Source organism: Cygnus olor, chromosome 3 (genome assembly GCF_009769625.2).
Source record: "Cygnus olor isolate bCygOlo1 chromosome 3, bCygOlo1.pri.v2, whole genome shotgun sequence".
Classification (NCBI taxonomy): domain Eukaryota; kingdom Metazoa; phylum Chordata; class Aves; order Anseriformes; family Anatidae; genus Cygnus; species Cygnus olor.
The window spans coordinates 31,771,996-31,794,811 of record NC_049171.1 but is presented as its reverse complement, the minus strand read 5'-3'; the positions used below and the strand labels follow the sequence as shown (position 1 = coordinate 31,794,811).

Sequence of the window (22,816 nt, the reverse complement as noted above, 5' to 3'; positions counted from 1 at the left end):
AGTGAACATTAGTTAGGAGTACTTGCCAAAGCATAACTCAGCTCCTCCCTTTCAGGATAAGATTTTCCCTATGCCTTGCTAGCTCTTCAGTGTCACCTGCTGTACTATCACAGTTCTTTAAACTTGCCAGCTTGCATGCCCTATTTGGGTGACAAGAATATATTTCATTGGTGGCACCAAGGAGATAAAAGGGTGGGGGTCTTTTACAGGCTCTACTAACATGGTTTCTTCACACTAGAAGTACATAACAGTGCTATGGTAAGGCTGTCCTGAGGTGATTTAAAGAAGCCTGTGATAGAGAACACAACAGGGGCAATAAGTAAAATAAATAAATAAAAAAAAAATAATAAAAAAATCCTTTAATTCCAGAAACTGTATCTGTGTATACCAACTGCTTACAGGGTTTTCTGTGAAGCTGACATTTGTGAGGTGTCGCATGCTTCAGTCCCATCCTAAATAAGCTTCGTGTCATAAACTGTGGGCTGTTCGCTGCTCCTCTTCACTCCAAAGCAGTTGAATTCATCAGCTGTGCAGTCTGCTCCCTCCTGCCTCCCCGCCACAAATAACCCAGAGGTCGGCGGGGATGGGGAAGGGTCACATCACTGAGGTGCCACCAAAGAGTGCCAGGCAGGGTCAACACTGAAAACTACTCTGCCCCACGCAGCTGGGGAGCTGGGCCTGTACTTTAATGCTGTGCAGAATAGTTTAGCTGAGTGAATTAGCCCAGACAAGTGTAAAAATCACTGGGCCTGTGATAAGAAAATGAAAGACAGTATTGTTGTTGGTTTCTGACTCTGGTTTTGTTTGTTTGCCTTTATATCTCACCCCATGCATATTTGCCTTAATAGCAAGCTAAAAGCCCCGTAGAGCATCAGTGACCTAATTAAAAATTGCATCCCTGATTAACTTCTTCACTGGCTTATTTATTTACATAGGTTTCCTACAGATGACACGTGAAGCATGATACAGGAAAGGATGAAAGGCAGGTGGTGGCAGAGCCGTTGCCTGCAGTCGTGTCCCACTTGTGTTATGTGGCCTCATGCCAGCCTCCGGCTGGGACTAGCTGCTGCGGAGATTGCCGGAGATCAGTGATGGTAGGTGTCTTCAGACTGTCCTTGGTGAACCGCGTGAGATCCACAACTGTCCTCCCGGAAGCAAAGTACAGAACTGCACAAATGTCTATCATTTAACACGGACATTTTTTTTTAATCTTGTAGGGATCCGATGCGGTCCATGAGTCACATCAGGCTTGACGTCAATTAGCGCTTTGAAATAGCTACGCTGCACCATCCCGACTGCATACATTCACAAAGTCACATCCAAAAACTCGGTTAAGAAGCAGAGTTGGTTATCTTGAAATAATGGTTTAGTGACAATAAGTGCCACTGTTTGTGCACTGCATGCCTCTCTTCCTGATGCCAGAGGTGGGCCAAATTTGCCACGTCTGTACATTGGGACTGCTGGCTGCACTCACAGTAGCTGCCCTTGCTTTATGTTGAATGGAAGTCCGGACCTTTAACTCAAGCAAAGCAGAACAGGAGTTATTGTTTCCTCGTGATGGGTTGAGGAAGAGGCTCCACACAACCTCTGCTGTGTTTAGGTGAGGAAATAAAGCACAGAGTAACAACATCAGCAATGTGTGACGCCATGATCTCCTTCTGCCCTTTCATAACTCTCTGTTGCTTATAGAGCCAAAGGCTGGCTAGTCATTCAAAGACCCAGGAGAAGGCAACTTTCTTATTAGACTCTTCATTAGAACCAGTGGAGCTCTAGTCAATGCAGCTTTAAAAGCGTTTCAAACAAGCAGCCAGTCACCTATAGGCACAGTTCACCCCCTGTAGGCGTATCATGCCCTCTGAGATGTCTAGAGTAACCAGGATGTCTGCATGGGGCTGGCAGCTCTGCCAAAGGACACGTGAAGCTCCCCTGCATTTCTGCAGCAGCAGCTGGATACACCAGGGGATCTCCGTCACATTGGGCACCCATGTTTGGGCACCTGAATCAGACTCCTGGTGGCTCTTCCAGAGAGCACAGTCCCTTTCTAGGCTCCACAGCCAAAATGACTGGCTTTCCAAACTGCAGTCCAGAAGCCCTTCCGCAAACCTGAATGGCATCACCTACCCCAGCGTGAATTTCTGGCAAGGAAATACCATTTCTTGACGGGTGTCAGGCAGCTGACTTGCTGAAGCACTGCATTCCTGCCCTGCTGTAGGAAAGCTGAGTGTGCCCAGGCAGCTGGTTTCAGCCCACCACGAGGGTTATGCGGGACCCTGGCTATAAATCAGAGGTTGCTGCCCAGCTGCTTGTTTAGCCACGTTGCATCCCACAGCTAGGTTCATTTCCTCTCAAGAAACTGGCTGCATTCTCATGTCATGTTTAAAAGGCCAGTCTGGGAAGAAACTGAGCACAATCTTATAGGAGTAAGGACTAGACTGGCACTGCTTCTCCAACCTCCTAGACTGTCTTACGGTAAGATACTCTTTTATTAATTTGTTCTTGGCTTACCTTGGCTGTGAACTTTTATAGAGTCCTAGTACAAGACATTGTAATAAACAGGGCTATAGTTAAGGTCATCAAGGTTGTAATCATAACCCAACAAAAAATGGAAGATACTCCATTGGCTTTAGTGAACTTACTAATTACGCTGATCTGTAATGTCTAGCATGATCTATGTGAAATCTTAATTCTCTGTGACTTAATTTCACATTTCAATAAACAGATTTATGCAAATACACAATATGACTTTTGAGTTTCCATATAGATACTCATTTCCAATGGCATTCACTAGATAAAAATAATGAACTTCATAAATTAGATACTACATTAGGCTTGCATTTAGCAATCTGGGGCTCTACTGAACTAAAGAAGAGAATAAAAATTCACCATGGTCAGATATTCTATGAAAGTGCCCAGTTCCTTTCAAAGACAAGCCGAAAAGTTAACAAACCCCATTAAAATACCATTCAACTCCATCTGTTGCATACAAGCCATTGTCATACCTGTCTGGCTTCGGACCCTTGCCAAATACTTGTTGGAGTCCAAATATATCCAGACCCCTGTCCAAGCTTATGTTAATAATACTGTAACTCCCAAATATTTCTGCTGTACTGCTGCCTTCCTGCATTTCTAAAATCTACCTTTGTATGTTTAAGTACACTATGAGTTGTCTTATATTATCTCAAGTAAGTTTCATCTTACCCATGTTATTTATTTTGCCCCCATCTTCCATTTATCAAAGTGGATTCTTCCCATACCTTTTAAGGCTATATAATCCCTCCCATCTTTATATCACCTTGATATTAGATCAGTAAGACTCTCCGCAGTTGTTAATTGACCATTCTGGTATCCTGTTTAAAACATACTCCCAAGAAGTGTTAGAATTATCTAATATTTATTTTTTTTAATAAAATTGTACAGTTATCACGATGATATACATACAGCATTAGCTTCCAGAAAACGATGTGGTATCTCCATTTTGACTTCCTTACAAACTGTGTCCTCACAAAAGAAAAAAAGACTAATCCATGCTGTTCAAAAATTTATATAAAGGTGTATAACCAGGATATGCATGTCTCTTTATCAGTTTATGAAAGTCAGTATTTGATGTAATAGCAGCCTGCAGTTCTCCAGGTCTCCTGTCTTTCTTCGAAAATAGCTAGGATAAGCACTTCTCTGGCCTGTGTTATGCTGAACTCAGACTGCTTGATTGAAACAGGTCTCCCTGGTTTTAGCACTTAGCAATCTACTCTTGTACTGGAATACTTTGGTGAACTCAAGTGCCAAAAATTCACCACCTTCTTAAAATGACTGCCAATTACGACTGTGAGATAACTGAAATTATTATTTTTTTATAAAGATATGTTCCGTGAGGATCTGTTTAAGCTCTCACGTACCGCCCTAAGAAGCTATGTAAGGTGCTGAATTTTTTTCATGAATCCTGTCTGCCTGTAGTTCACAACTGGAACCAGCAATAAGCTGAAACTGTGAAAGTTTCAGCTGAAAATGAAATGAAAAACATTAATCAGGGGAAAAATGTACAAACCTGGCAAAGTACAGATCTGCCCCACCACATCCAAAGCTCAGAGTATTGTTATCTCAAAGACTTCAAACCACATCTCTCTGGGCAGCTGAGAGACAGTTGCGAGTAACTGATGACAAAAATAGGAAATGACTCATTCAGGGAAAAAAACTTTTATTTCTCATTCAGCTGCGTGACAGTACAGCCAGGTCCCAAACCAGATGCCATCTTTGTCCAGCTAGTGATTCTTGTTGGATGTTAAAGTACATAAGAGCTGTTCAATCTTCCTTTTCTGAACAAGCTCACTTAGAAACTAGCCACTATCCAATGATAAGCTAAAGAATGAGAATTAATTGAGTGAGAGTTGACTCCAGCTAAAACAGAAATAATTTGGATAGGTATTTGAAACATTTGGAAGATGCCACTTCAAAATCATGCCACTACTTTTTTTTTTTTTTTTGAGTGCCATACCAACAATCACTCAATTCAGTTTCTAATTTGAGAGCTCTTTTAGCCTACCTGCTGATAATAACGCATTTATAGCAGTGACTAATGCCTTACGACATCTCTGGTTGGCTCGGAAAATATGTTCAACCCTGGTGCTCCACCACCAGGTGATCAGGCTTCAGCCAGCCTCACTTCTGGCACCTCTTGTGTCGACTGCAAACAATATGGTATACCCAGCTAATAACCCTTAAGAAACTCTAAAAATATACCCCAGTACTTCATGAAACTCCAACACATCACCTCAATGGCATGGTTACTGTAAGCAAGTCAAAGCAGTCTTGTTTGCTGCACATTCTTCCATAGCAATTAATTTGACTCTCCCAAGTCAATTAATTTGACTCCCAATCCTTATTGGTGGCCTGAGTTCAAGATCCTTAAAAAATCCTCCTAAAATTCTGTGATGAGATTTGCCTGACAGCTTTGCTCTTTGGGTATAACTGAGCTTTCTATAATAAGGTGCAATTATTTGCACAAGAGAGAGCTTCCTTACCTTTTTTTTCTTTTTGGTAGAATTAATTGCCATGCAAGCTAAAGATGATCAAAATCTTCACCTCGTTTTTGATGAATATGCAAGGCAGGCTTTTGATGCTCTGTTGTCCCTAATATAAACTCAGTCAATCTAGGGGAGTATTGATAAAAGCTGTAACAGGAAGGGAAGCAGAGCTGGGCTATGCTGGAACCAGCTGATGTTGGTCAGTGGAAGTGGCAAATCAGCAGGCGGTCAAGACAAATTGGTTCCAGACATCTTGCAGAAAGCAGCAGCTGGCATGACAGTGACTAAGGGGTGTTGGAAGGACTCAAGGTGCTTCACGAAGGTTAGGAGAGGAGAAGTGGGCAGGCGGTGGTGGGAGGGAGGCAGAAGCCTGGGCTTCTGAGGCAGACTGAGCTGTAGGACAGGCTTGTAGGTTGGCCTTACAGCTTTATCTGCATCTGGGTGAACTGCAACTACAAATATGCTTGCCCAAACAAGGCCTGACAACTACGGTATTTCCAGTAGTTTGCTTTGCTTTGTGTCTACGTGTACAGGTCATACACTTGGAACGGACCTGAAGAAGGTTTTGTGTGTGAGAGCACATAAACACAATGCTCTGGCATCCCAAGTTAAAGCAATCTTTAAGTTAATAAAGAGCATACTAGGAAACAAGACTACATAGATGATTTCACCTCTACACTGATGATCCTGAAATGCAATTGAAATGTTGGTACCTGCACTTTTATGAGGATGATAAAACACTGAGGCAGTAGCAGAAGAAAAGGCACAAAAATGAGTGAGGGAACAGGGGAAGTAATCTACAGTGAGAAGCTGAAACTGGTGAGGTTTATCAAGAAGACTTGAGATGGCTTGATTGTTGTGCATCTCTATAGGAGCAGTCAATATACTGGACACCAGAGAGCTGTCTTCAGGGAAGGCAGAGTTCCATGAGTGTGAACTGAAGCCAGATAATTCTGGTTGGAAATGAAGAACACATCGTTAATCCTGAGGGTGCGAGCAGCCACTGGAAACAATGTGCTAAGCCTTCATCAGGTCTTTATTCCAGGCAGTGCTTCTATCCCAAAGACACGCTCTAGGCAAATACAGAATACGCTGCCATTGTTCCTGCCAAATCCGCCTTTGACTGGCATGCCAGCTTCTCCCCCAAACGTGGGGGGATTTTAGAAGCAGCTGAAATTGGCTGGGCACCCCACTGTTGCCCCCTCCAGTCCCATCTCCACAGGTATAGAACCATAAAGGCTGGAAAAGACCTCCAAGATCATCAGTCCAACCATCCCCCTACCACCAATATCAAACCATGTCCCTAAGCACCACATCCAACCTTTCCTTAAACACCCCCAGGGACGGTGACTCCACCACCTCCCTGGGCAACCCCTTCCAATGCCTGACTGCTCTTTCTGAGAAGAAATGTCTCCTCATTTCCAAACTGAACCTCCCCTGGCACAACTTGAGACCATTCCCTTTAGTCCTATCACTAGTTACCTGTGAGAAGAGGCCGACCCCCAGCTCCCCACACCTTCCTTTCAGGTAGCTGTAGAGAGCAATAAGGTCTCCCCTGAGCCTCCTGTTCCCCAGACTGAACAACCCCAGCTCCCTCAGCCATTCCTCACAGGACTTGTGCTCCAGGCCCCTCACCAGCTCCAGCACCTCTCCTTCCTCCCCACCACCCTCCCGTGTGCTCGCAGCGCCTCCCCACCGTGAGGAGCGGGGTGCCGGGGGGGGGGTGGGTAGGGGACTGCCATCTTCTGGATGAGCGCCGTCTCCCCCGGCTTCCCTCCCCTCCCGGGGGAGGCCAGCCCCCCGCAGCACCGCACCTCCCCGCGGGCCCGGGCCCTCGGAGCCGTGGAAAGCCCGGGCCCCGCAGCTCCGCCCCGCGCCCGCCCGTGGGCTGTGGCCGGGCGGCAGCGGAGCAGCCGCGGCCGCCGCCATGCCGCCGCCTCCCCGCCCCGCCATGCCGCAGCCGTAGGCAGCCGGCGGCCGCTCCCAGCCCTCGGCCCCCGGGAGGCGGCGGCGGGCCCTGCCTTCGCCTCGCCCTGCCCGATGGGCAGCCTGCTGAGCGGCGTCAGCTTCAAGGAGCCCACCACGGTGGAGGACTGCGACTCCACCTGGGAGACCGACTCGGAGCCCGAGCCGGCGGAGCCCGCCGGGGACCCGCGGCCCCTGGAAGGGGTGTGCGCGGCCGCGGGAGGCGCCGCGGAGCCGGCCGAGCCGCCCGCCGCTGACGGCCGGCCCGAGGAGCCCCCGGAGGAAGGGGAGCGGGCCGAGGCCGACGCCGCCGGCCCCGAGCAGGTACCGCCCGCCCCGCTTCGCCCCCCGGGGCCGCAGGGGAAGGGCTCTGCCCTGCCCGTCCTTCTGCCAGGCGGCTCTGGGAGGGAGGGCAGGCCTCGGCAGCCTCTGAATTTTGTGGGTTAAAGAGCTTGAGGCCGGGCAGGGCAGCGGGGGTGGCTGCTAGCGAGGGGCAGCCTTCTAGGGAGCTCTCAAGATGCTGGCCCTCTAGGGTCGCTTTGCCAAAATTGCTGACCCTAAAGCATATAAAAGCTTGCTTTGCCAAAAATGTTGGCCCTAAAGCATATAAAGGGTTGCTCTGCCAAAAATGTTGGCCCTAAAGCGTTTAAAGGGCTGCTTTGGCAATAATTTTACTGGAGTTAGGATTGAAGGCAGGGAGTACGAGCTGGGTCCAGGTGTTAGTCTGCTGGACGTACTGCATTTGTATTTGGTTCAGACACTGCCATTGTGCAAAATTGAATAGGTATGAGTGTTTTATCCTCTTCTGCTTGATGCATGGCGATAGATCGCTAATGCCTGATGGTGTCAGGTACCACACGCAGGAGGTATGGCTTGCTCAGGTCAGCCTGCTTTGCCTGTAGGTGTGGTCGAAGTTAGCCTCGTGAAAGGATGCAGGACAGATGCTTGTTTGCCAATAACGTCGTGTTAATAAGCAGCAGGATGTGCAACTATAAAGGGAAATGTCCAGTGCAGTCATAGGGAACTTCCCCCTTTTAGACTTCACTTTAACCTATTACATGCGTATTGCAAGGGGTGCCCAAATTTGGTCGTTGGTTTTAGAGTAGAGACTTATTTTAGTGAATTACCAAATACAAAACTCTTAGTTACAGTACAGGGGTAAAGAAATTTTGAAGAACATAAAGTGGTCGCTAGCAAGCTGAATTCTCTGTAGACTAGTACTTCATTTTCCTCAATAAGTGCAGGCTTTTCAAGTGTGCTGTCGAGTCAGTGGGATTATTTCCATTGCCCTTGATACGCTCTGGTTGTTTCAGGTCATAGCTCCCAAACGGCTGGGGTTCGGTACAAGGTCTCCTACAAGTATATTTTCTCTATGCGAGTGGTTTTTTTTGGTGTTTAGTGGTACTTCGTGCTAGGATTTAAACTTAAGTTCTGAGAAATGAATAATGGAAAATGGTTCAAGAAGGTATTTAAACTGCAAATTAGCTTGTCAATGACTATTCATTTTCTTCCACAGGACGTTAGTGATAGCAGTTAAGACAATAAGCACATGACATACTATTTGCAAATAGTATGGTTTCCAAAGTTAGTAGTGTCTCTGTACTTTCATGTTCAATTACTTATTTTATCGTCTGTTGGCACTTTCTGGTTAACTTCAAAGTCTTACATTTAGAAATGACAGTAAACTTGTCGGTTTAAATAAAATTCAGCCTCATTGGAAGGACACCTCATAGCCATGCTTTTGGGTTTCGTTGAGTTTTGTTGTTGTTGGTTGGTTGGTTCTTTTGATTTAGGTTTAAAGTATGTGGTGGCAAGTATTCAGCAGGGAGATGCCTGATGTTTGACCAGGCAGTAGGCAAATACATGCACTTGTATATGTTTACATTGCTGAAATCCATTATGAAAAATAATTATTTTAATATTACACAGGTTTCAGTATTTAGTCTGTTTGTTTATGGTTATTATCTACTTTTTAAATGTTTCAGAGTGGTGATGGAACTGAGCTGACAGCCAAGCCAAAGAGAAGCTTCTATGCAGCAAGAGATTTATACAAGTACCGACACCAGTATCCAGTAAGAATATTTTATGCTTTAAAATTCCCGATTTAGTAGAGAGCAGCACACAACCTAAACATTCCTAAACTTTATGGTGCCTAATAAATACGAGGAATTAGTGTAATCAAAAAGCTGTTGCGAGGGTCCAATGTATTTAAGTGGGAGAGGGGTGAAACTAGCAGGAGAGGGGTGAAACATCTTCTCATCCTAGATGTAAATGCAAGCACATGAGGTGTGTAAGCCTGGGAATAATGGCAGGAGCCCAGGAAAAGATTTGTGCCTTGAATGCTGATAAGGGTGGATAAAGTTTGGACTTCATATTATTTGTCTTTTGGAAGTTCCTTGAGACCAAAGTCTGGGTGCTGCTATGCTTGCTGCTCTGTATTGGTAGAAGGCACCAGGCAGAAGGGACTGGCACATCCTTAAAGTGTTTTACCTGGGCTGAATCTTTATGCATGTGACTTCCAGTTTTCCTAAAATGCTGAAATATTTTTGTCCTCAAATTGTTCAGAGAGCAGAATGTTACTTTGTGGGTATTCTCAGTAGCGTGGTTTTTTTTTTTTGTTTGTTTGTTTTGTTTTGTTTGTTTTTGTTTGTGTGTTTTGTTTTGTTTTGTAGGTTGATAATGTCCTGTTTTCTTTCTTTCAGCAGAACTTTAAGGATCTTCGATACCAAAATGACTTGTGCAATCTCCGCTTTTACAAAAATAAAATCCCTTTTAAACCTGATGGTGAGTAATCTGGGACAATAGTAGTGATAACAGAGGAATGTTCAACAGTAATAGTAACAAAGTGAAACTGTAGTGATAATTACTGTGCTGACAAATTAGAGGTGTATGGCTATATTTAGTGTGATTTAAACCTCTGTTGCTTATCAACTAACATGTTGATAAGCAAGTTATGCTTAAGCCAAAGTTAGCTTCTGCTGTAGAGAGGTGGTGCTTTTCTTGTGTGTTTTTCAGAATGATGTAGTATAAGGTGTTGTTTACACGACTGATCTAGTGTAGTGGCACTGCCTTTTATTAAACAAAGATAAAGTCGTTCCACCATGCTTTGCAAACTCCTGCAGCTCGAAAAGGAGTGGCAGGGATCAGGGTGTTATTCCTAGCACTATGTGAGGGGAAAATGAATGCACTGTCACTTCCTCATGTGTGAGAAATTATTTTATTATCATTGTTATAATAATCAAAGCCCCTGGTGGTCCTGCTAATGAAGCAGGACTCTCACATGCAAGGTTCTGCATGAATACAGAAAGAGCTGAAAGATGACAAACCCGGCTCTAGAGAGTTTGCTATCCTCTTGTCTCTCATGCTTTGACTGCAGACAGATGGAGAAGCAGAAGGGGACAATAGAACAGTACTGGTTACAATGATAGACCGGAGTCTCAGCACATGAGAGCTTAGCCATTGACAAAAAAAAATTGCAATCAAAAAATACTCTTTTGAGAGTTTTGAAAGAATGAGGCGGAGGTTACTTTGAGGGTGTTTGCAGACAGATCCTCTCGGCGTGAGAACAGCTTGGGAGGAAATACAAAAGTGCATATTTGAATACAGAAGAAGTGCGAAGTGGAGGCTGCGGTTGAGGGCTGGCCAGAGGCAGGCATCAATCTCATGGCAGCACATGGGTTGTGACAAGGTAGGATGGGGCGGGTCACAAAAGACTTTGAAAATGAAGGCACATAGTTTTTCTTTGGTGTTACGGAAAAGGGCTTCACAATGAAAGAACGCAAAGCAAAAAAAGCCAATGTTTAAAAAAAAAAAAAAAAAAGGTGTAGTCTAGAAACATGATCTTAGCAGCAGTATTCAGGGTAGATATAAGTGTGTCAACAGTGTGCTTTTCAAGGCTGGGAAAAAGGATGTTGAGATGCAAAACGTCAAAATTCTGATGGAAAGCTGGAATGTTATACAAAATGGTGTAAAGACATCAATATAGCTTGGAAGGTTGGAAATGACAGCTGCTTATAGCCAGGATAGTGATAATAAACTCAGCAATCAAGAAGATAAATCAGGTAACGCAAAGGAAAGATAAGACTTTTGTTTTAATTATCTTGAGCTTTATCTAGATATCCACAAGCAAATATTAAAGACTGTTTTTAGCTTGGCAAGAAGAATTGAATCTGTGAGTTCCTAGTAACAGAGAAAGCAAATTCATGAGCCATTACACAGAGAACAGGTACTGAAAGAAAGATAAAGGTACTGAGGACCATGTGAACCTGAAACTGAAAGCCAGAAAAGGTTTGGGGCAAGGGGGATCCTTTAAAAGGCAAAAAAGGAAGGAGGTATTCCGGAGGGTTAGCCAGGAGAAGAGACAGGAGGCAAGCCCTCCACCAGCTTCGATGACTGAAACTTGTAAAAACTAAAACTGGTCTTAAAATTTTCTCTTTTGGGAGAAAATCATGGTTGGTGGTGTCAAAAGTAGCTGATAAGCTGCAGAAGCTGAAGTGTTGATGGCTGTGAGCTCTGGCTGTGCAGATGTTTTTTACTGAGAATGGCAAAGATTAGCCACCGCCTTGACCTAACTCGGGTCTGTGAGAGTGTTCAGAGGTGTCTAAGCTACCAAGTTATGGACTGCAGTAGTGGGGAATGTTATTAAAAAAAAAAAAGACATTTTAGTGCAATCTTAGATCTGAAGTTTAATTCCATGACCTACGGACTTCCTGTGCACTTCTGACTTGTCCCTGAAATTTAGCAGCTAGTTACCTGATACTTGAAATGTAGCTACTGTAAAAGTTGTGCACAGTATGGTGACGGCAGGAGATCCTCTTAGTCGGGTCCTTTTCCAGCCTTGCATGCACTGTAAACCCCGTGTTCTTAGCAAGCCCTTTGACTGGCTTCTTTCTCCATTGCATGAAGAAAAGCACCGAGTGAGCTCTTGTCATTGGGACTGAGGTAGAAATTTTCACTGGGCTGGGAAAGAGATCTCGTATGCAGTAGGAGACTATTTACCTGGGGCTTTGGGCTTTTTGGGCCGCCACTGTGCTGTTTGACTTTGGGAGAGGCCGTGCTGCGGTGGTAAAATACTGTTGGTTTCTGAGTAGAAATAGGCTAATGCTGTGTGTTCCTGAAAAGAGATTGTGTAGCTTTTGGAGCAAGTAACCTCCTCTTGTGTATTTGTACAGTGCCTGGAAAAGAGATGTCCTGGCCCATGACTGAGTGGTCTCAGTGCAAAGAATGATTTCTTTTGTGTGTGTGCTTTGTCTCCTTTTTCTACTACTGTCTTTCCAAGAGAAACTGACTAAACTCCACAACTGTTTTGAGACTACTAAAAGTTGAAATTCCCATTTGTTGAGCTTCATCCGAGGCCCCAAGGTCGAACTTGTAGCAGTAAATAATACATCAATTCTCTTGGCCGCAGATAATTGCAAAAGATTTTCAAATCTTAATATTACTTACAGCTGGAAAGATTCCTGGAATGAAGGATCTATTAAAGTGTTGAGGCTGTGTAATTCTAAGGCAATATACATGCAGAGCTTTCTTGTGTTAAGGAAATGGCAGGTGACTGTGTTCTGGTATTTTGGGTAAGTGGTTTGTCAATGTGTGGTAAAGGAATCTAGGACATGAGATGTTCAGAAAAGTGTATTTTACAGAGGTTACTGTTGCATACCCTCTGCTGGTAAGTAACATGGTATCAGTCAGTTGATTTTGTTTGTATTAAAATTTGATAAAACTCTTGTCTTTAATTAAGTTTCAGTAACTAATTTATTTTTAATTTAAAATTAGTGTTTGCAATAGACCTTTTACATAGGATGTGAAAGAAAAAAAGTTTCTATTCTGTCGTTATGTTAATATGGCATGTACTTTCTTCATGTAGCTGAAAACTGATGTTGATGGCTACCTAACAGTTTTCAAATTATTTTTATGCAGGGGTTTACATTGAAGAAGTCCTAAATAAATGGAAAGGAGACTATGAAAAACTGGAACATAACCACACTTACATACAGTGGTTGGTCACTTACTACCTATTTCTGTTTCAAAGCATCGCATTGATTAAGTGTTTATATGCTGTAAGCTGTAATGCTTTTTTTTTCCTTTTAACAGGCTTTTCCCACTGAGGGAACAAGGTCTGAACTTCTATGCTAAAGAATTAACTACATATGAAATTGAGGTAATACAAGTTGAGCTTAAAACAAACCATCACATTAATATTGATACGTAACTACTTTTTGTTATGTAGAGATGTTCTGTGCAATGCAGAAGTACTTGCTTCAGTGCCACTAAGAATCTTGGATGTATTCTTTGTTTATTAGGAGTTCAAGAAAACAAAAGAAGCAATTAGAAGATTCCTTTTGGCTTACAAAATGATGTTGGAGTTTTTTGGAATAAAGCTAATTGATAAAACTGGAAACGTAGCCCGAGCTGCTAACTGGCAAGAAAGATTTCAGCATTTGAATGAGTAAGTAATGACATCCACTCAACACTCTAGAATTGCCATAGAATCTCTTTAGCCTTTTGTTTCCTAGAGAAAGGGAAGATGTATATTCCAAAGAATAGAAATAGTCTGTAACTGGTTTGTGTCTGTATCTGTATGTTCCTCCTTCCCCTTTTTTTGATTGTGCTTCTCACCCGTTAGCAGTCTAAATGATATCAGTGAATTCCCCACACTTACAACTTCAAATGGTGCTGAAGAAGAACACAATTCCAAACTAATTGGTCTGTCTTGCTACTGAGTGCATTGTCACTTGATCCCAAAGCACTGCTCCTCAATTATGAGGAATGAGATGCTTATTTTGTAATCATGTTTCTTCTTGAGAAAAATCAAATTCTCCACAGCTGTATGAAAGCTAAGTAATAAAGATTTCCCTCCCTTCTCAAAACATGATACGTGTTGGATTTAATATTTTTTAACAGCAGTGCCTAACTGGAGGGGTTTAGACATTTATTAAGTCAAACTTTACCCCCAGCTTTCAGCAAAATGCCATCTGTCATCTTCCTTTGGCATTGTGGGGAGTGTAAGTTTGCACTGGATTTTTGTCCAATGCAGATATATCAAAATTTCTTTTCAAATCTTGTAATCACTTTTGTAATACCTCTGACTGCAGAGCTAAAGATTGTTGTCTTGCAATATTTTGTTTTGTCCAAACAAAAACTTGTTTCTTAAGGTAGAATTGCCAATGGCTAAATGTGAATGAATAATGAAAATAATGTAAACACCGATTTCACTCGAATATTATGAGCTAATTGACAGGTATGTGCTCAGACTCAGGCCATAGATAAAAAAGAGTTTCAGGAGGCCCAAGTGTCACTCACTGCACATTCTTACATTGTAATTGCTATGTTATTATAATATACAGTAATGATGTGTGAGTGTATATGTGTGTGTGTGTGTATATGTGCATATATATAAATATATACACACTGCTGTGTAGCTGCTCACTATAATACCAGTGAGCAGCTATGCTACTTTAAATCAGGAACCGAGACTCTCTTTACTTAATTTTGGCCATCTGAAATTTAGACATTTAGGTTTCACTATTCACCTAGGCATGCTTTATGAAGAAATAGTACTTCAGAAAAACTTCCAGAAGATAACTCATTCCATTTATCTTAGATATATGTTATGATAGAAGGACTTGCTCTGCAGGGGTGCCCGTTTTTCCTCTCAGGACTGACTGTCTAAGTAATGTAGGTAGCTAGCTTAGACTGGAGACACAGCTTTTAGATGGCTTAAGTGAAGTCTAGTGAATCATGTTCTGTAGCTGTATGACTATAATACACTACAAGAAACATGTTTTATAAAAATGACTGTGCTTTCTCCTTGGACAAATATATACAGTAGAAGGAATCAAAATTGGTACGCAGTCCTTTTCTTTCATCTACTGCCTCAATGCCTTTTGCAGACACTAATTTTCACTTGCAACATCCTCACAAAGAAGGTACTAGCAAGCTTCATCAGCTGTGAGAAATTAAAGTACAGAAAGCTTGAAGTACATGTCTTGAATGATTAAAAATGGGTGAGGAATTGCGTTTCAGTTCTGTATCTGTAAGGATTTTCTTTTCTGGTTCAATGGAATTGTTTCAACCTTTTCTTCCAAAGGTCTCAACACAACTACTTGAGAATCACTCGAATTCTGAAAAGTCTTGGTGAACTTGGATATGAGAGTTTCAAATCTCCCCTGGTAAAATTTATTCTCCATGAAGCTCTTGTCGAAGATACCATTCCTAATATTAAGCAAAGTGCTCTAGAATATTTTGTGTATACTATTAGAGACCGAAGAGAAAGGAGAAAACTCCTGAGATTTGCCCAGCAACATTATACACCATCAGAGCATTTTATCTGGGGACCCCCAAAAAAGCAGAAGTCAGAGGGAAGCAAAACAAATAAAAAACCAGCATCTCCTGTTTCTGTTCACAGTAGTTACATTTCTAAGCATAAGAAACTGAAGGAGCCTAAGAGTACATCCACAAGCGGAAGCTCAACTAGTAAAGTAACTGAAGAAAGAAAGGTAGAACTCACGAAAAGTGGAGAAGAAAATGAGCAGGATGAACAAGAAATGAACTGTGATGCTCTTAAGCAAAACAGCAGTGAAAAGAACAGTGATACTGATACTAGTCAGCTTTCAAAACCAGAAGAAATTCATGATACTTCAGACAAAAAGGAGGATGCTTCTCATTCAAATAGAGATGATGAAAGTATGGACAATGACTCCGGAAATCATCCAAGTGTTGTAGAGAAAGATTTATGTGACACTGAGAATTGCTCAAATAGCATGTCAGCAGATGTACAAGATAACCTTGATAAGGATACGCTTTCAGTGGAGACCACCATAAAAACTAAGGATGATCTCAACTCATGAGTCTGAGGTTAAAAATCGTTGTTTCGTAATGAATGAAGTAAATTATTCATCACTTTTTCATTTTGCATAACATTTACATCAGATCTAGTATAAAGTGTTCATGAGACTTTGCTTGTTGTGAATGCATCAGATTAGACTTTTGTTAGGTTAATGAATTTTACCTTTTTCAATCTCAGTTTATCAGATGAAAATCAAGTATGGTTATTTAAAATGATTGTGTAAGTTCAGAGCCTAGGAATTCATTATCTTTTCCAGACAGATTGCATAGGAAAAAAATAGATACTCCATTACATTCATCCTTTATTTTTTTTCTACCTAAAACGTACTAGAAAGTCTTGAAACTTAAAAATCCTGATATTCCTTTTACGTTGCTTTAAATTTTTATTTCTTTTTATGAAATGGCTAGAAATTCTTTGAAGAGCAAAGCTTTTCCCTAGCAGACTTTAAAATTTGGGGGGGGGGAAACTATATTTATGTTAATGGCAGTATTTGCACAGCATTTTACCGTAGATTAGCACCCTTGTCTGGGACACTAGGTAATAGATAGCAAAATATCCTATGCAGCTGGGTATCCTTTACATCAAATAGAAGTTTAACTTACAGTGAAACTGTATCCACAGCTTTTGGGTACAAGGGAAGATGCACTTTAAACTTCTTTTAGTCCCTTTGAAGTTTTCTCATGACTCATTTGCCACTTCTGCTAATTTGAGGTATGAGCTGGAATCGTTTTTAGCTGTGGTCTCAGTGTGAAAGCACTCTGTTATCAGCTCACCCAGCTGGCTTTGGCACCTGTGAAGCCTCTTTCCCTGGAAATCAACCACCAACAGCTCAAAAGCAGTGTCTTCACAGCAAAGCACTGCTTAAGCATCAAAGCCATCAGAGAGACCATCACCAGGCCTGTCCGGCTGGATCTTAACTAAATTTGGACATTTCTTGGCCGGTTTTGGTTGAGGTCTGTACAATGCTGAACCCACAGATGCTGGTCTGTGAGAGAAGGGAATTCCAGCTGTCTCATTCCTCCCTTTGCTCTATCAGAGGTCTTTCACACTGCTTAATGTTATTTTCAGAATAGGCTGAAACCTGAGAAAAGCCAGCCTGCTAGCATGACTAGAGCCCAACAGACAGGAATTTCCCAATTAAGATCTTTCCCAATGTTGTTTACTTCAGGACCATCTGCTTTCCCTGAGCATCCTCTTCTGACTTCATGCCATTCAATCTAGCAAGACACTACCCAGCAAGTTAATGGTATGAATTAAAAAATAATGCAGGTAGAACTCACGCTTTCTACAGTCCTAAAGTAGTCTAAAACTTCTATATGTATTTTCTATTTTAAAATGTATATATAATCCACTGCCTTTAATGTATTTTTGATGAAATATTATAAAGCAAGTACCTGACTATAGTTCGAGTGTCAGAGTGCTGCAAGACTTGATTCAAGTCTTGTAACTCAAAATGACAAAGTCTTCAGGGGTTTCAAAGCATAGACGAAATGTCTTATATTTTTCTGTGTCGCTAGTTCCCATTACGGCAGTACATCGCTCCTTGCTTTCCCTGGGTAGTATTGTTTCTTGGGGTCACACAGAGTTGCAGTTAGAGATCGGGGTACCTATGGACAAAAACTAAACTCTTTCCATCCAAAAAAAAGGCAGGGAAGAGGAAAGTCACATTCCTCCTTTTCTGTGCTGTCTTATAAGGAAAGGGACATATGTACACGTATGTTTGTGAGTTGTTTTTTGTTTTATTTTTTAAGGGTGGCCCAGGTTGCTCAAACAGGCATTAAGTCTGTCTGAATGGAAATGTCCCAGAGAATTTCCCCACAGCCACTGTTTCAACAAAGGCTGGTGCTGAGAATTATCTTCCAATTCCCCTGGGCTTGAAACGCTTTCATGTTTGGCCCTGACCTTCTGAGAAGAAGGGGACAGGAAATGCTTAGATAAAATTGGTCCATGTAGTTAAAGACTCTAACCCCGTGCATACACGCAGGGAGGACAGCTTTATGTTCTGCCTCTGACTTTGTAAATCTTGAGTGCCTAACCTTGCCAACTTAACAGCATTGTTTAACATAGTTATTTCTTGAATGGCATAGGGAAAATTTACAGTGTGTATGAAGACCATAACTGTAAGGTAGCTAGTTATACAGAACCTTCAATTTCTAGACTTTAATACTGAGGTTAAACATTTTTTTAAAAATTACATAGTGTTCAACTGGAATAGGGGACACTAGGGTGTTATATTTATATTCTAATTTGATTGAACATAGATGATCTCAGGAGATTTTCCGTCTTTTGACTACTGAACAACAACAGAAAGAGAAATCTATAGCTCTTAAACCAGAAAGCTCTTGGGATGCACATCCAAAATATTTCTCTGCAGTATGTTATTGTGACACAGCATTCACCTATATATGCTTGCTGGTTGTCCACTCGTAATTGCGTACTTAATCTAAGAAATTACTTCTTTTTTTTTGTTTGCTTGTCTATTTATTTATTTTTGTTTGTTTGTTTGTTTTCACCTGGCAGGGCTGTTTGCATTAAGGGCCCAGTGGGTCTTAAAATACAGTTGAGAACTTTGAAACCTGTATCCTTATTAACTTAAAAAAATTTTTTTCAAATATCCCCAATTTAGGATAATCCTGTCGCTTTTTATAGAAGTGAGAATAGCAGTGACATGTCAATTAGCCATGAAGAACTTTGGGATAAGAGAAGTTTTTTATTTCTGGTGGCCTCCTGCTTTCTGTAACCTTTGTCTTATAGCTATATCAACAGAATTACTCCCATGGGACACTTCAACTTTAACTAAGAAATTCTGTGTAAAATGTGAGTGTTTACCATTATTTTCATGGAGGAGTTGTTTTTCCTGATTTTGCAACTGCTTGAAAGAAGGATTCATTGCAGAGCAGTTGCACAGTGTACAGTGACATGGAGATTTGTGGGGATCAAGTGAGTGCACTATATGCCTTTTAGTACAGGATGATGTCCTTAGCAGCTAGAAGCACCCTGTTTTCTGTGGTTTTTAAGGTATCTTTAGTTTCTTTAGTTTTTAAGGCTTTCAGGTTTTCAAGTGTTCCCATAAATACCAGTTCTTAATTATTTAACCATTACTTCAGAAAATTAATGTGTGCAAAGAAAGTCAGGACAATTCCTCATTATTAAATTTGTTGTTTTTTTTTTTTTTGTCTTGCTGTGCACTTAAGTATTCAGGGATTTCTGCGTACCTCTATAACGATGCATTTTGGCCCAATGTTTTACCAGAATCTGAGCTAGTCATGTATTAATTGAATGGGACCTCCCATATAGGGGTTCTTTCCCAACAAGTACATCTGAACAGCCTCTGATGCTGAGGGAGAAGTGTGCACATTCATACACCTGTGAATTTGATTTTACCTATCCCACAGTGAGGGTGTCTGAATGTGCAACTTGACAAACTGCTAGTGAGTGCACATGTGCAGATGAGGGCAATTGTACAAATCATGCAAAAATACAGCACTTTAAGATTAGTTACAGCTCTGTACCCTACTAGCCAGGACGTAACTGTGCCTCAGTACCTGTGGATGGGTTGGCATAGAGGCTAAAAGCTTGGGTACGTGAGGTATGCACTGCAGGCTGTTCAGATAAGAAGAGCAGTTAGCATGTGCACGTGTCTAGGAGCAGAACCAAGCTTCTGGTGTCTATTGCTCGTATTTAAAGGTGTGAATCTGAAGGATGCTAAAAATATTTTCAGTAAGCCTTTGGGAGCTGTTCTTTGGCTTGGTCAGCTCCTCAGTTTCCTACTCCTAAGTTTACAGCAGTCTGATGCATTAGGTATTTGTATAATCATGGTTAATATTTCACGTAACCTAGTGTAAGCCTCCTTTAATTATTCCAGGATGATTCTAACAATCTACAGTTGTACTGTACCTGTACTAGAGCCAGAAAGTTTACAGACACTATAAGCTTTGTATAATTTTGATGGATGATCCAATAAGGTAAGTCAAGGGAGATTTAATATATTTAAATGGAAATCAGCTCTTGTTTGTTTTTTAAAATAAAACTTATTTATATCTGTTTAATTGAATTATTTTGTGTACCTTTCTTTTCCTGAAATTTGTGATGGTAGTGATTTGTTCAGTGGCTGAGAAACAGGGGGGAGTAGTAAAGACCATGTAGAGAACCAAAAGGTAGAAGTACTGTTACAGACCACTTGGTAACAGCCTTTTGTGATCATATTTGTGATACAAACCTAATTCCTGTAGACAATTTCTAACCATGTTTATGGAGGAAAGGCGAGTCCTCTTAGACAAGGTATCACCCAAGATGATACCACAGTATTTAGAAAAAATAATCTTAGTCAAAATGTTTATAGAAATGGAAAGTACTTTCCTCTACAATATTGTCTACAATATTGTCTCTTCTTATTAAAAAGCAAGTGATAATAAATACAGTAATGCAAAACTGATCACAAATAATGGTGAGATACATATGTTTGAAAATGTATCCCTTATTTTTTTATCCCTTATTATACTTTTATAGGTAATTTACTAAATTTCCTTGACAGAAGCAGTATTTATGAATAAGATGCAAATAAATGTATGAAGTTTCTCTATCAATAAAACTGTGACAAAATCATGTTAATGGTGTATGTTAGCTTAAGAACTATCATTATGGATCGGAACCAAAGATATATCTAGCCTTGTATCCTGTCACCAACAGTGGCCACCAACAGGTTGTGTGAAAGAACAGTTAAAGTTTTTTTTCTCCATGTGTTTTTCCATTTTTAAGCTCACGCATTTTTTCAGCATCAGCAATCCCTGTTGGCTATGAGCTCCGCATTTTAGTTTAGTTTTGTTTGCAAAAAGTAATCTCTTTTTTGTCTCAAATTTGTTTATTCAGGAATTGCTAGTGCGTTTGAACACAATTACTGAAAGATGAACACTAATCCATTTCCTGTTCTTAAAAGCCTTGGGATATTGTAATACTAAGATACCTGCTTAGGCAGAAAATTTAGTCACTTGTTCTATGCTGATGACAGTATTATCTTACGTGTCCCTTCTGAATAAAGTTTTTACACATAAATTGTTCTATATAAAGTATTAGAAGTCAGATTCCAAATGCAAAAATGATTGCTTTTTATCTCTGTCAGTGTGAAAGCAAGATCAAAGGCAAAACGTTCTAGCCCACATCTGAGTGAGGTAACACTGGATTTGGAGACAAGTAGTAAGAGCATCTATCTGGGCCAGTGTAAATCAGTGTAACATTGTGATTATGTAGAAGACAAAAATCCTGTCTGAGGTGTGCTGGGAACCAAGCTTCTCATTCCGTATTTCAGTAACTTATTTTAATGCATGTCCCCTAGTTCCAATTCCAGTTGAATACAAGTAACTGCTCAAATGGCATTCCTGCTGGAGAAGGGAGCTTGAAAATGAAGGATGGGACTAAAAGGTCTAAGCACGGACTCCCTGCTCTCTTCACATCGCAGTCAGGGCTGTAATAGTAGATTCGCTGCTCACAGGTATTTAAATGCAGTCCTCCAAGAGGAATGTAAATTGTGTCTCTGTAATATCTCTGCGCTCTGTATTGCCTGTGAATTATTTATTTTCATGGGATCTGTGTTCCTTTTACATGCCACATTCTTAAGTATACCTACTTAAGACCATCAGGGAAAGCAAGAGTTTATTTTAAAGAATATATCTAATACATGCCATATGTAGTGGACTCTTAAACTACCGCTCAAAAGCTATAGAGATCAATTAAAGGGAGGCCTCCCGTGGCTTTACGCTTATAATCACTTTTATATTTATTTTCAGAAGCATAAAGCTGTTTGCTGTAAAATAACAAATGTGAGAATTGGCAAATTGTTCTGAAAGAAGTCTCTTACTTCTTAGGAACTTGGCACTTTTTAATTCTACCACGCTTACAAGTCTGGTGGTGTATTCATCAACTGAAGTTTATTGTGAAATATACTGAATGTATTTACTGCTGTGGCTAACTGTGAAATTTATTGTTTTGCAGTAAAACAGGTTATGGCATTTTTATTTTGGGGACCTGCCGAAGCATGTTTGCCGATCATTAGTTGTTCCTCTTTCTGTGTCTTAACCTATCCCTCGGTTGTTTGTACTTTCAGCAGTTTGAGTTCAGAGACCGAAGATTGGGTATAGGTTTGCACTGATACAATTTGGAACTATTGTGTGCTTCATTGTTAAAAGGTATTCTAAGAAAAAAAGTGTGATAATTGATTAAAAAAAAAAAAAGAAACAAAACCCAACATTTTTTACTTGAGAACTGAAACAGCTACGTGTCAGTTTTTATGAATGGTCCTGCTCTCTTCTCTGTATTCCTTTGCAGTGTTTGATCACAGAATGCCGTGCATGTTTGGTAGTACCAATACCATATGTATGTGGTAGGAGTGGTAACCAGTTTCTGGGTTTGTAATGCACTATAAAGATATATTTTATAATTCTGTAACTGTATGGCAGTGTTATGCCAAAAAAAATATTGTATAAACATAAAAAGCAATAGTTTATGTTGCTTACTGCTATATTTTTGGTCATTTGTTTGTAAGATGAAATACTTGGATTTCCTTTCAGGTAAATATATTTTTAATAACAGCAGCCAAAAATCTCTAAACTAATAAAGCTTCTTCATTTAGCAGCATTGTTTTAGCAACATGTACAAATACTGTGTACATCTAATATGTGTAATTGCCGTGCAGCGCTTGTTTGTATAGTCTTCTGTAAATGTATTAGCACTTAAAAGTAGGGCATTAAAGGCTCTGATCCTCCTTTTTTGTTGTCAGTGGCAAAACCACCATGGAACCACAGAGGAACAAGGAAAGGCCCCGAGTGTGCTTTACTAAAAATTGTGGGATTTTTTTTTTCTTTCTAATTAAAGAAACAGACATAATAGGGCAACATTGTTTTGAGAGCATTTTTGCAAGATTAAAAGGTAAAACATCCAGCAGCCCTCCAGAGCAGGGAGCTTTCCACCTTGTTCTCCAAGTTGCTGTCTTCCT

The 22,816-nt window shown here is 40.9% G+C and overlaps 1 protein-coding gene and 1 long non-coding RNA gene across 3 annotated transcripts in view; both read left to right on the top strand.

The window, feature by feature from the left end:
• LOC121067765 overlaps positions 1-2,734 on the top strand; it is a 65,956-nt gene extending 63,222 nt beyond the window's left edge. The window contains exons 6-7 of the long non-coding RNA XR_005818433.1: positions 936-1,094; positions 1,218-2,734. This is a non-coding gene — a long non-coding RNA (uncharacterized LOC121067765). The remainder of the gene's footprint in view (positions 1-935; positions 1,095-1,217) is intronic.
• A 4,190-nt stretch (positions 2,735-6,924) lies between these two features.
• Positions 6,925-22,585, top strand: OGFRL1 (opioid growth factor receptor like 1). 2 transcript variants are annotated; one of them, XM_040552550.1, is made up of 7 exons: positions 6,925-7,307; positions 8,969-9,055; positions 9,689-9,767; positions 12,900-12,978; positions 13,074-13,140; positions 13,283-13,428; positions 15,070-22,585. In XM_040552550.1, exons 1-7 carry the CDS (start codon positions 7,059-7,061, stop codon positions 15,827-15,829), a joined length of 1,467 nt encoding a protein of 488 aa, XP_040408484.1. In that variant the 5' UTR covers positions 6,925-7,058; the 3' UTR covers positions 15,830-22,585. The 2 variants fall into 2 exon arrangements, with proteins under 2 accessions (XP_040408484.1, XP_040408483.1); XM_040552549.1 differs by having other exon boundaries at positions 9,686-9,767.
• Positions 22,586-22,816: the final 231 nt, after the last annotated feature.